This window comes from Erpetoichthys calabaricus, chromosome 9, assembly GCF_900747795.2.
Source record: "Erpetoichthys calabaricus chromosome 9, fErpCal1.3, whole genome shotgun sequence".
In the NCBI taxonomy this organism is placed as follows: Eukaryota; Metazoa; Chordata; class Cladistia; order Polypteriformes; family Polypteridae; genus Erpetoichthys; species Erpetoichthys calabaricus.
In genome coordinates, this window is record NC_041402.2 from 183,012,288 (window position 1) to 183,026,605 (window position 14,318).

A 14,318-nucleotide genomic window follows, 5' to 3' on the forward strand; every position below is an offset into this window, starting at 1 on the left:
TTCCTTACAGCATAAAGGTGAGAACCGCCAAAAAGAAGACGTTATTTTCAAAGTTCGTTACGGGGCACGGCACGAAATGAAACATACTTAACGTTTATAAGTATAGTGTGAAGGATGGGCATGGGAAATTTGGGCTTCCTACGTATAATGGAAGTCACAAAAATACTGAGGACGGGTTTCCCCATCTATATATACAGTTTAGGGGGTACACCCGTTTCCCCCCCTTGGGTGTTGCAATAGGACATGAAACATAGCTAACTTTTGTAAGTACACTGCAAGGAATGAGCATGTGAAATTTCAGCTTCCCACCTATATGGAAAGTGGGAGTATTAGTGATGAGTCAGTGAGGGCTTTGCCTTTAATATGTACAGATTAGAACAGAGCACTCTATGACTTTTTCCACGAGCTATTCCTTCCAAAGAAATATATATAAAAAAAAAAAAAAAAAAATCACTTGGACACATATATTTGTAACACTATCTGAACTTTTGTAACATTTATCAACTGCACTATCCTTTCCTTTTAGATCCTTGAAAATGAATTTGTGCAGCTTAAGAACAAAAACCTGACAAAAAGAGGAGTATCTCTGCTTACCTTCTTCATGGAATTTCTTGAACCGCTCCAGGTCGTATTTAAACATACCAAGAATTAGGCGTTTGCTATACTTCCTCACACAGGGAACATATTTTTCCAATTCATTTATTAAGTCTTCTGCATCAGTGGGCTCCTCATACCCTTCAGGACTAAAAATAAGTCAAAAATAAAAATCAATAATAAAAACAACATTTATATAACATTTCATACAAAGAGTGTTGATCAAAGTTCTTTACAAGACATAAAAGACAGAATTATAACTACACAAGAAAACAGATAAAATATGTAAATAAATATAGACAGTCTTAATACACAATTCGCCTGCCTTCTCACTCACTCACGTCCGTCCGAAGCCGAATGCGCAGTCACCTTCTGCGCAGCTGCCCATAAAACCTTACGAGACCGAAATCCAACCCCAACATCTCGGCAGGCGGCGGATTTAGCCTACGCATTTCGGGATTATTATTCTGAAATCCCAAATCCTTGTGCCCAGGCGTAGGATATTAGCCCCGATCACAGCTAACCCTCACACTCAAAATAATATGCAAGAATATATTATTATTAAGTACTTTCAGCGGCAGGAACGACTCCACAGCCATCACAATCATTACACTACTGTCATCCGCAGATGTTGATGTGTTCGAAGCGAGGTACACATTCTAAGCCGCATACAAATCTCCACAGGTGGCGCGGTACGCATTGTCGTGCGCTGCTGCTGAGATCTGAGTAAAATAAAACGCTGCTGGCCTATTCGCACCAAGCACTGAATGTTCACCACACCATCTGGAGTGATTTTAATGCCCCTTGCATCCTCGCCCTTTCAAAACTGCTTATTCTCGCAACTTGGTGCCAACGGCTGCAAAAATTGAAAGAGAAAGGCGACTTTGATTAAAGCTCTAAAGGCCTGAAAGGCGATTTCGACTACAGCTCGAGGCCTAATTACGCATTCTGATTCAATTACGCATTTATTCAATACACCTATATCAGGTTTGTGGTGCTTATACTTATTACTATTCCATATTGTACTGGAACATTCATCATTCAATATTATACTATAGGCCTGGAAAATTCATCAACTAACAGTACAAGCCTGTACAGTAATGAGTAAAGCGGACTAAAATCATTACAAAAAAACTTCTTCGTTTCTTCTTCTACTTTTCGTTGATTTGTATTTCTCATTTTTTCCCTTTTACTGCCATAGGCCTACATCATTATAAAATATGGCAATTTTTATGCACATGACACAAAATAAATTAAGCTTAAAGACTACATGCGTTTCCAAATTCAAAGGGCATTCCCTGTCAAACTAGCATTCGCCATGACTATAAACAAGTCACAAGGACAAACATTTGACATGGTAGGAATATTCCTTGCCGAACCCGTTTTCAGCCATGGCCAATTGTATGTGGCTTTTTCAAGAGTCAGAAGGGTGAGTGATGTGAAGGTGCAAGTTAACTCTTTTAGGGCGGATGTCGACTTTTGTCGACAGGAGGGGTTGAGGGCGAATGTCGACAAAAGTCGACATCCAGGGATAGAGGGTGACAATCAGCTGTTAATGGCGACAAAACTCACTGTCACGTCACAGGCATTCCCTCTGTGCTTGGAGGAACGCTAGACTCGTTGACTCGGCAACTAAACCTTGCGTGTGCGTGAGTTGCGAAATGTAAACAATGGCAAGATGGCATCGACATGTCACAAGGGAGCGAAGCGAGTGCAGAAAAGAAAACACCCGGTGGACAATGTTTTGCGCATTATCGCGGAGTCGGACTCTGATTTTTCAGAATTGGATTTTATTGACAGTGATCAGGAGATCGAACAAGAGAGTGAGAAGCCGGCATCAGCTGATCGGACACCAGCCGATGCCGCGCCAGCTGAACGCATTCACGCAGCCGATGCATCTACGGCAAGGTTCGCGTGGGAGGAATACACAGACATTGATCCGTGGGCTACCGGACTTCACGGCTTGCTGTTGGACACGACAGATCACCAGCTGCTGAACTACTTCAGGCTGCTCTCTCCTGATGCTGCTTTTCAGCTACTGTCAGACGAGACAAACAGGTAGGCAGAGAAATTTTTTGAATTGCAGGCTGCGCTTGCATCGCATTCTCGTTTTTCAAAGTGGAAACCCACAACAAAAGACGAGATGAAGCGCGCTGTGGCATTACAAATAGAGATGGGACAGAACTGGTGATATAACTTCAGAGAGCATTGGTCCAAACGTGCTTTGTCCCCTGGTGGCTTTGGACAGGTTATGCAGCGTGATGATAGGTACGTGATGCTGCAAAGTTTTATTCAGAAAACTTGGTGGCAGTGGCATGGCACGATGGCAAACGGGTGACTTGTCTCTCTACAGTACACACTAACAATATATGTGAGAAAGTGCAGCAATAGACAATTGAAAAGTAGGCACCAAAGCAACACATATTGTAAGCAGTGCAATGTGGCAATGACTGAAATTGGCTGCTTTGAGCGAGATCAGGCTTTGCAAGACTTTGCTGTGTAAAATGTATGTGATATGTGTGTGAAATTATAGAGTATGCAGGCTCATACAACATGCAAGACAGTAACATTTGTCAAAAGTAAATATTTTTTGTTGATTTCAATTGCTTTGTGTTCTTTTTTTTTTAAAAAAGTTAGTTTTTGGAAAAATATTCAGCCCTGCGAGAAAAGAAACAAAAAAAATTAGCCCTAAAAGAGTTAAAGATGGGCCACATCAAGGGAAATTACTACCAAACAGTGAGAGTGTCTTCACAAAAAATGTAGTCTACAGAGAGATTTTACAACTTTAGTTGCATACTGACAGGCCTCCAGTATACAAACAAAAAACGTTGTCATAGATAGCATGTATTTTTTAAGTGTACAGTATTTTTCGCCGTGATAAAGTCATATATATCCCAAACCTCTTAGTTAATTATCATTACTTACATCACTTTCTTATTTATTTCTTACTTATCATTTGTTCTTCATACACTTGTGACACAAACTCGTGCCCGTTTCATCTTACGTTGTCGAAACAGGCTTTTTGTCTAGTATATATATATATATATATAAACAGACAATGTAGTGCCATGAAAAAGTTACCTGCCCCTTTCTGATTTCATCTACTTTAGCTTATTCATAACACTTAATTGCAACTGATCTCCACGCAAATTCAGTATAATACAAAAGACAACCTGAGTAAACACAATAAAGGTTTATGATGATCATTTGATTCACTGAAGATAACAGGTTTACAAACACCAATATCACCCCTGTGGAAAAAGCAATGGCCCCCATAGTCACTCCACCAAAGAACCAAATTTAAATGACAACAGGTTAAATTCAACTGGACGCACACAAAGCTCGATGGCTGCTAACCCTACTGAATCTAAACATCACTTCAGTGGAATCTTTCCAGGAATATGAAGTTGGCTAAAAGGTCCGAGCATGCAGCACACCATGCCTCTATCAAAAGAAATTCCAGGCAACTGGAGAAAAGGGTTACAAAACTAATTTCTAACACCCTGAGAATTCCAGGGAACCACTATGGGAGCCATCATCTCCAAACAGAGAAAAAACTGGAACAGAGATAAGAGGCCAAGACTGGCCAGACTTGCAAAAACCACTTGAACAGCCCACAGACAACTCATCCAGGAAGTCGCTGAAGAACCTGAACGAATATCAAGGAACTACAGGCCTTTCTCAGCTCAGCTCAGAACATCAGCGTTCATGATTCCACTATTAGAAAGACACTGGGCAAAAATAGTATCCATGGGAGAGCTGTTGCAAGGTTGAAAACCACTACTAAATAAGGAACATAAAGACTCATCAAACATTTGGCAAAAAATAGATAAGTATGGACTCATGGCAAACACTCTGAAATATTCAGGCCGTCACCCATAAATTGTTCCATGTTAGGAGATTTTTTGTTCGTATACTTTTCTCAACAAAGAAAAGTTATAAACCAAGTGCCTCAGAGTTTTCAAAAGCTGTGAAGATCCAAACTGGGGCGACGCTTTCATCTCCTACAAGAAGATGCAATCTGCTTAGAAGTGCAATGCATGGTGGTCATCCACACAGGAAGTCACTGCTTAAGTGACAGCTAAAGGCGGCTTTGCGAAGAACCATATTAACAAAGGTGTAAACTTTTGAGAATTTATCGTCTGGCCTGATGAGGTGCTAACATTGTGTTGCATCAGAAGGGGAAAAAGTACAGTGAGAAGTGCATGGTTCCGACAGTGAAGCACAATTCTCGTAGAGTTCATACAGAGGCAAGAAAAATGTAAGCAAAAATGTTGGAATGACTCGTTTTCAGTCATAAAATGTGATCTGATCTTCATCTAAGTCACACATACAGACAAACACAATATGCTTCCACTAATAACTCACCAACAATTATAATCTTTCAGGTCTTTGTTGAACACACTTCCTAATGTGCTGTGGGAAAAGTAAGTGAACCCTTGAATTGAATAACTGGTCAAACCTTCTTTGGGAGCAAAAACCCATAACAAGCATTTCTGGAAGCTGCCGATCCGGCCTGCAACAATGTTCACAAGGAATTCTGGACCATTCCTCTTTATTGAACCGCTTCAGTTCAGCCCTAGTCTTAGGATGCCTGGTGTGAACTGCACTCTTGAGGTCACTCTACTACATCTCTGTTAGGTTAAGGTCTGAGCTCAGACTGGACCACTCCAAAAGGCCATTTTTTAAGCCATTCTGTAGTCAAAGGCAAAGTGAACTTTATTGTCATCTCAACCATATACAAGTGTACAGATAGACGAAGTTGCGAGGCTCAGGGTCCACAGTGTAACAACATGAAGTGCAAATAATTGATTAAAAATAGATACATACTAGTTGATTACCCAGTGGCTTCGCTCACTGAGCGCAAGGAGAAAAAAATAAAATGTAGTCTATAAGTTATTAAACAGTAAAACATTAACATTTAAGAAGTAAAGATACATTGAGCACTACTGGAGTGGTTTCGGGTAAACTACATTTTAAAGGCGCTATAACACAACAGGTAAGTAGCAGATCCCTTGTGAAAGGCGCTACACGACCGCTGTGGTATAGAAATTACATTTTCTATGTGATCGTCCAAATTTTTGCCTGAAAACCTTGCACTACATGCCTGTGATTTACTTGTTAAAATAATTAATCACAAACGCAACCTTGAATGTTGTGGGGTTTTAGTAACCCGAACTTACCTTAAGGGACAGTAAGTAGTTGTAAGTAGTAAGTAGTCCTGCTTTGATGGCGCCGATTACACTCATTCGCAAAGATTTCCACTCTACCAGGAGCCGACTGTGACACTTCAAGTTCCCCAACAGTGCGAGAAGAGAGGACGCTGCCCGAAACTGCGAAGCTCTCGACTCAGCAGAGCAGCCCGACATTCCGCACCTCCCAGCGTCCACTTTGTTCTCACGACCCCTTGCAGCTGAAGGTGGTCTCGTCTTCACATTGTTTACAGGTCGGCGCAGTTAAAAAATAGAAAGACGCAAAGCTGTTTTCCTCATCCCTTCTACTCGTACTATCAAGTACTGCCAACTAAAAAAAGTTAGTGTGGCAGTTTCAGCGACAGTCACGTGGACGAATTAATAAAACTTTTCTGTCAGAATGCGCCTGGTGGTGGACAGTTCAGCGCTGTAGTCCAGACAGGAGGCGTGGGAGAGGGCGACGTGGGGCGCACATAAATTCATAAAGACGATATAAAAATGGCGTCCACAAACGAAGTGATTAGTTCCTGTATTATAATATGTTCTGTGGTCATAGGTCATTTCCATATCGCGTGGTCATACGTAATTTCTGTTTCATACGTAATTTCCGTTTCAAACGCGAAAAGAATTTTATATATATATATATATATATATATATATATATATACATACATACACAGACACACACACAGTACTTGTATAAAAGAAAGATTTCAGCTTTTGATTTTTAATCAATCTGCAAATCTTTCTGAAAGCATTTTCACTTTGTCATCATGGGTTACTGAGTGTAGACTGATGGGCAAAAATGTCTAATTTATTCATTTAAAATGAACACAATAAAGGGAGTAGAAAATAAAGGGGTCTGAATACTTCCTGCACCCTCTGTACACGTGAACATGCCTAACAAGTCGATAGAGAGATGGTGGAGATAATTCCAATTCTTGTCAAATTTTGTTAAATTTAGACACTGGATCAGAGTTAGGCCCTCTTTATCCATATCGATGTGTAGAGTCTGACATGCTGAACCGTGACCAAACTTTTACTGACCTGTCTAGTTCTAGTTGGCCTGTCTGCGCTGTAGTCGAATCAGCAACTTCAGAAGCTCCCCTCTTCTGACTGCGTTTTTGTTTTTTGCGTTTATGGGATGGCTGGTCAAAACTACTAATTTCCGTTGTACCAACACCAAGGGCCTCTGTGAGATTTTCAACATCTGTCCTTGCAAGCTGATCATTTTCGTTCTCTCCTTGCTGATCAGAAAGCAACTCTGACATCATCACTTCATCAGGACTAGCCTGTGTATGCCGCTTTTTCTTTTTCTTTTTGCTAGATTTACTCAGTTCTCTAAAGTTGTTATCATTTAGAGGTGACTCGTGGCCTTTGTTTGTTTTCCTTATTTCAGCCACTCCACCATGAACTTGCTGATCATGAGATGTGTAGCCGTTCTCTTCCAGCTCTTGATGATTCAAAGTCCTTTGTTTTTTCTTCTTTCTAGCATCACGTACAAATTCACTCTCCACTGCGTGCTCAAAGCTATCATCCCTATGTTGTTTCTTGTTTTTCTTCTTTTTGTGCTCCTCTCTTGGTGTGTCAAGCTCCTTCACTTGTTCACTAGCTTGATCCACTTGCCATCTCCCCTCTGTCTCATCAGGACTTTCCTGTATCTCTTCTTGTCTCCGTTTTCTGTATTTCTTGACTCGGGCATACTTCTCTGTCATTGCTCCCGTTTCATCTTGGTTTCCATAGCCGGTCACTTCACCCATGTGACATTCTTCAGTCTCTGCTACCCTCTTCCTCTTCTTCTTCTTCTTCTTTATGTGAAGATCTCCAAGTGTGCCACACTCCTCCACTGGTGCAAAAGTAAAACCACCCTCTTTCTTTTTATGTCTCTTTTCTGTTTCCCTAAGGGATTCCCTTTCTTGGAACTCATCACCTAAAACCTGCTTGTGTTTCTTTTTTTTCTTTTGTGCTTCGTCTCCAGACATATAATCTAAACATTTTCCCACAACACCATTAAAAGTCAGAACAGAAGAAGGAGTTGTCTCGTTCGATGTTGTGTTCTTCTTCTCCTTGTTTTTCTTTTTGATTTTTCCCTGAAAGGTTGTTTCCATCATCCATGTAATTTTTCATTCATGTCTATAATCAAGAAAACAAAAAAAAAAGTCAAGTCAATTTTATTTATAGAAGTCAACCAATGTGCTGTACAGCTTCATAAATACACCAATACATACTGTGACAATTCTAGAGGGCGTAGCAGCCACTCATCCCGACACAGACAGACACAAGAGGCACACTTACAAAACTCACGCTTTTTATTTCTTCTTTTCCAATTCAGCACCTTACACAGTGCTCCAATCACCTGGGGCCTCATGTATAACGCCGTGCATAGAATTCACACTATAGCATGGCGTACGGACAAAAGCGGAAATGTGCTTACGCACAAAAAAATCTAGATGCATAAATCTGTGCGAACGGCAACTTCCACTCCGACATAAATCCCGGTCAGCGTGAAAAGTAACGCACGTGCACGCGCCTGCTGTCCCGCCCCAACTCCTCCCAGAATTACGCCTCTTTGAATATGCAAATCAATATAAATAGCCCTTAAGCTCAGTGTTCTGTGAAAAGACAATGGGAAAATAGAAGAATTTCAGCGAATACCAAGTGGAGGCAGAGAAAAACTTACTATTTGTTGGTTTAAACAGGGATATAAACAACAAAAGGAAGATGACCAAGTGACATAGGGTGTCGGAGAAACTCGAAAGCTCAAGTTCACAAAGTCGCACATTGCCCGAAATAAAAAAAGTTGTCACATACCAAAGTCGTCGTGAAAAATGTCAACTTTAATCTCAAAATTTCCACTTTTATCATGTAGTTTATTTTGTCATTAAAGTTGAATATCATAAACTTCATCTTACAATCGTTTCATTTACTAGTTTCTCAAATCCCATCGTAACTAAAGTAGCACGTTAAATGCTTTGTGTTGTATTTGATCTTCTATGTGCTCTGTGTGTGTGAATCACTACGTGCTTCCGGGCTTTCTCTTCCTCCGACAGGACACTGAATCCATTACATTCGTGATATTACAGCTCTCTGAATAATTAAAATACTGAGATGTATACGTGATATCTTTTTCATGATGATAGGAGTTAAAGCATGTTATTAAACATGGGAACACGGTGGCGCAGTGATTATTCATGTCTCACGCAAGATGCTTGCTGCGCCATGCACGACATTCGATGAAATACTTTATTGTAGCAGTACTGTCTCTTTCAATGTACTAACCGCCAATTCCTGTCCTTACTTTTCTTTCTCCAAACACCCAATCCCCACACAATCAGCTCTGTAATAGATGTTAAGCCATCTGTAAGCTTAGAACGCAGATTCTTCAAAACTTTTAAGGAACATTGAAATATCTTCGTAGTATGTGTTTAATTATTTTATCCATATGTCCATCCAGTGTCGCGCCAGTCCCAGCAAGAATACAGCACAAGGCAGGAACAATCCGAATACAGCGCTGCGGCACTGTGTCCTCACATGTTTAATTATTAACAATATAGATTATTTAAATGAAGTTAAAGTTTTATCTGTATAATAAACATTTTGCTGCATTTCACCTTAAAAATGATATTGTCATCATATGTAAATACGCGCTTTATAAAGTGGCTCAGGTTGTGCAATATTATAACTATCGTAAGTTTACAGTGAGGTGATTGTACTTATAAGCGCAAGCAGTTCTACAAGGAGCACTTGATGGACTGATTGATTGTGTTTAGAGTTCTTGGGATGAAACTGTTTCTGAACCGCGAGGTCCGTACAGGAAAGGTTTTGAAGTGCTTACCGTATGAGAGCAGTTCAAATAGGCAGCATGGCTGAGGCAGCGAGTGCTTGATGTTGAATACCGATAATTCTCTTTCCGATCAGATGCTGTAGATCTGTGATTCACACTCAGATACAGTGATATAAATACTCTGAGTGGTGCAGTGAGAGTAATATGGAAAATGATGATCCGCTGTAGCAACCCCTAACGGGAGCAGCTGAAAGAAGAAGAAGGTCCAGTGAGAGTAACAACGCTAAAGCAGCTATGGTATTTAGAATAGTTTGACCATTCTGTGGACCATTATATTGTTACAGGTTGATTACAAGCAGATGCCTTAAACTAATAAACAATATGCAGTTAGTTTCAGTGTACTGTATATGATAAAGCTGCATCAGGGATGTGGATCTAAAAAAGAAAGGGTAACCACACAGGAACAGTAGCACTGCTTTGACGCTGGGTGCCGCCAGTTTGCAAAACCGAGCAGAGAACTTGCGTACACCACGGTTGGAGCTACTGTGAAAATGTGCATGGCTTTACGCCAAGTTTAGGTTTTATACAACGCGATTTGAGCGTGGAAACGTTCGTATGCAACATTTTTGTGCGTACGCACCATTTATACATGAGGCCCCTGGTGTGGTGGAAGTGCTGCAGTCCATGACTCCTGAATTGTCCAAGCGCCCTCTTGTGTCTCAGGGGAGGTAGTGCCTCCCTCCTGATCTTCTTATCTTCCAGGCGTCCTGGCTGGGCAAGAGCCCCAGCCGTCCACCACAACACATATACAGTAAACACACCAAAAATAAATGTACACATACGACAGGGGACCCAAAAAATGAGACTTTTTCAAAAGCAATCATTTTATTTAAAATATTTCAAAAAACTTACTAGTCTCCTTCACAGTACTACCCATTTGAAGACACACACTTGTCCAATCTCCTTTCCACTGATCAAAACATTTTTGGAAGCCCTCAACTGGGATGTTATTTAGTGCTGTGGTCGAAGCAGTGATCACGTCCTCCACACTGTTAAATCGGCGCCCTTTCAAGACCCTTTTCATTCTGGGGAACAAGAAAAGTCACAGAGGGACAAGTCCGGTGAGTAAGGGGGGTGGGGCACAAGTGTCATGCCCTGATTAGTCAAAAACTGGCGAATTCGCAACGCTGTGTGTGCTGGGGCATTGTCATGGTGAAGGAGCCATTCGCCAGACTGCCACAATTCTGGCCTTGTCCTCCGCACTCTCTCTCTCTCAGCCGTCTTAAGACCCCCCCCAAGAGTACTCTTGGTTGACCGTCTGACCCCTTGGAACGAATTCCTTGTGCACAATGCCTCTAATGTCAAAGAACCAAATCAGCATCGTTTTCACATTCAATCACACCTGTCTGGCTTTTTTGGGCCTTGGTGAATCAGGATTCTTCCACTGGCTCTGTGCTGGTTTCGTTTCAGGGTCATACCCATAACACCAACTCTCGTCACCTGTTATGACCCTGGACAAGAAGTCTGGGTCACTTTCAAGCTCCATTTAAGTCTTTGCACACATTGAGTCGAGTGTTTCACTGGGCATCTGTTAGCAGACGGGGGACAAATTTGGCCGAAACGCCTCATGCCCAGGTTTTCAGTCAAAATGCGCTGAACTGAGCTCCATGTTACTCCTGTAGCCCAGAACGGGGTTGATCCTCAATGATTAAAATTTCCATTTCTGAAGCGCGAAAACCATTTGACAACTCTCGCCCGACTCAGAGCTTCTTCCTTGAAAGCCATCTGAAGCATTTGGAACGATTCCGTTGTTGTTTTGCCAAGTAGAAAACAAAATTTCAAACAAGTTCTTTGTTCTGTGAAATTCAACATCATAATTTCAACAGGGTCGCGAGAACAACTTCTAAAAACAATGCCTGCATGACGCGTGAGATTGTTTCACAGAGGCGTCCGCCTGGCTACTGACTGGCAAGGGATGAGAGAACAAGCACTGACCTTGATCCAACCCCCTCCACTCGCCGTCCAGCCACACGGAGGCCAGTCTCATTTCCTTTGGGTCCCCCCTCGTACAAGTTTAAAAAGCTAAGGCAAAAAGATACGCTTTCAAGTGGGATTTAAAAGCGACAAAAGTTGGTGCTGATCCAATATAAAAAGGCAGACTCTTCCAAAGCTTAGGGGTAGCTACTGCAAAAGCACTGTCTCCTCTAAGCTTAAGTCTAGCAAATAAGTTGTTTTGAAATCATAAGGTGATCATGAATGGATGTTGATCTGTGTCAATAATAAAAAAAAAAAAGTATAAAAACTTCATTACATTTAGAAATGTAAGAAAAGAACATGACGTTCAAAAAGTCTGAATTAGTGTAAGATGCCCTAATTTTGGGTGTTCAATAGAAGCTATAATGATTTACTTCATGAGGTAAAAGTACATAATAAACAAGAACAGCTGCGTCAAATATTTGAAATATTAAAATGTGTGCTTCAATTTAAATGTTTAGTCTAAATAGTCTTGGCTGTTATTAAGATTTGTCATCTGTACCTCCCTAAAAAAGGCCCTTAGTGGGCTAAATGCTAGTATAGGATCAAAAATAGCACCATATTCTTAATCACTGGCCTTGAAATAGTCTAAAACGATACCCCACATGCTTATGATTGAAATTAGTCATTTTTTACCTTTTGGGAAAGGCTCTTAAGAGGGATAGGACCACCAGTAAACAACCAGATATCAAAAAATATTATATTCTTTTAAAGATCCCAGAGTACAGTGGGAAAAGGATCTCTCACTCAACATCTTCGAAAAGGAATGGAAGGAAGCAATGCACAGAATTCACTCGAGCGCCATATGGGCAAAGCATACAATTATTCAACTTTAAATTATCTATCGAGCGCATCTCTCTCTCATTTAAAATTGTCCAAAATGTTTTCCCGGGCAAGATCCAACCTGTGAATGTTGCAATCAAGTTTCAGCCTCACTGGGCCACATGTTTTTGGTGTACACCAAATGAACATCATTTTGGACAAAAATTTTTATGTGCCTCTCAGCCAGCCTGGGCATCACAATCCCTCCTAACCCACTAACAGCTGTGTTTGGTGGGCTCACAGAGGGGCTTAAAGTGGAGAAGGACAAACAAACTGTAATTACCTTTACTACGCTATTGGCACGTAGACTTGTCTTGCTTAACTGGAAGAATCCTAACTCACCTCTTAAGTCAGTGGTTAACTGATGTTATATACAGTTAGGTCCATAAATATTTGGACAGAGACAACTTTTTTCTCATTTTGGTTCTGTACATTACCACAATGAATTTTAAATGAAACAACTCAGATGCAGTTGAAGTGCAGACTTTCAGCTTTAATTCAGTGGGGTGAACAAAACGATTCAATGAAAATGTGAGACAACTAAAGCATTTTTTTAACACAATCCCTTCATTTCAGGGGCTCAAAAGTAATTGGACAATTGACTCAAAGGCTATTTCATGGGCAGGTGTGTTCAAGTCCGTCGTTACGTCATTATCAATTAAGCAGAGAAAAGGCCTGGAGTTGATTTGAGGTGTGGTGCTTGCATGTGGAAGATTTTGCTGTGAACAGACAACATGCGGTCAAAGGAGCTCTCCATGCAGGTAAAAGAAGCCATCCTTAAGCTGCGAAAACAGAAAAAACCCATCCGAGAAATTGCTCCAATATTACGAGTGGCAAAATCTACAGTTTGGTACATCCTGAGAAAGAAAGCAAGCACTGGTGAACTCAGCAACGCAAAAAGACCTGGACGTCCACGGAAGACATAGTGGTGGATGATCACAGAATCATTTCCATGGTGAAGAGAAACCCCTTCACAACAGCCCACCAAGTGAACAACACTCTCCAGCGGGTAGGCGTATCGATATCCAAGTCTACCATAAAGAGAAGACTGCATGAAAGTAAATACAGAGGGTGCACTGCAAGGTGCAAGCCACTCATAAGCCTCAAGAATAGAAAGGCTAGATTGGACTTTGCTAAAGAACATCTCAAAAAGCCAGCACAGTTCTGGAAAAACATTCTTTGGACAGATGAAACCAAGATCAACCTCTACCAGAATGATGGCAAGAAAAAAGTATGGAGAAGGCGTGGAACAGCTCATTATCCAAAGCATAGCACATCATCTGTAAAACACGGTGGAGGGAGGCAGTGTGATGGCTTGGGCGTGCATGGCTGCCAGTGGCACTGGGACACTCGTGTTTATTGATGATGTGATGCAGGACAGAAGCAGCCGAATGAATTCTGAGGTGTTCAGAGACATACTGTCTGCTCAAATCCAGCTAAGTGCAGTCAAATTGATGGGGCGGCATTTCATGATACAGATGGACAATGACCCAAAACATACAGCCAAAGCATCCCAGGAGTTTATTAAAGCAAAAAAGTGGAAAATTCTTGAATGGCCAAGTCAGTCACCTGATCTTAACCCAACTGAGCAGGCATTTCACTTGTTGAAGACTAAACTTCGGACAGAAAGGCCCACAAACAAACAGCAACTGAAAGCCGCTGCAGTAAAGGCCTGGCAGAGCATTAAAAAGGAGGAAACCCAACATCTGGTGATGTCCAGGAGTTCAAGACTTCAGGCTGTCATTGCCAGCAAAGGGTTTTCAACCAAGTATTAGAAATGAACATTTGATTTCCAGATATTTAATTTGTCCAATTACTTTTGAGCCCCGGAAATGAAGGGATTGTGGTAAAAAAAAAGCTTTAGTTGCCTCACATTTTTATGCAATCGTTTT

General features: G+C 41.1%; 1 protein-coding gene across 1 annotated transcript in view; it reads right to left on the minus strand.

Moving 5' to 3' along the window:
• The window catches only part of LOC114656930 (transcription termination factor 1-like), a 48,343-nt gene that overhangs the window by 32,448 nt on the left and 1,577 nt on the right, over nt 1-14,318 (minus strand). Inside the window, exons 2-3 of the mRNA XM_051931798.1 lie at nt 6,834-7,919; nt 595-743 (exon numbers count right to left, since the gene is read on the minus strand). Coding sequence (XP_051787758.1) covers nt 595-743; nt 6,834-7,897 — 1,213 coding nt within the window. The 5' untranslated portion in view covers nt 7,898-7,919. The remainder of the gene's footprint in view (nt 1-594; nt 744-6,833; nt 7,920-14,318) is intronic.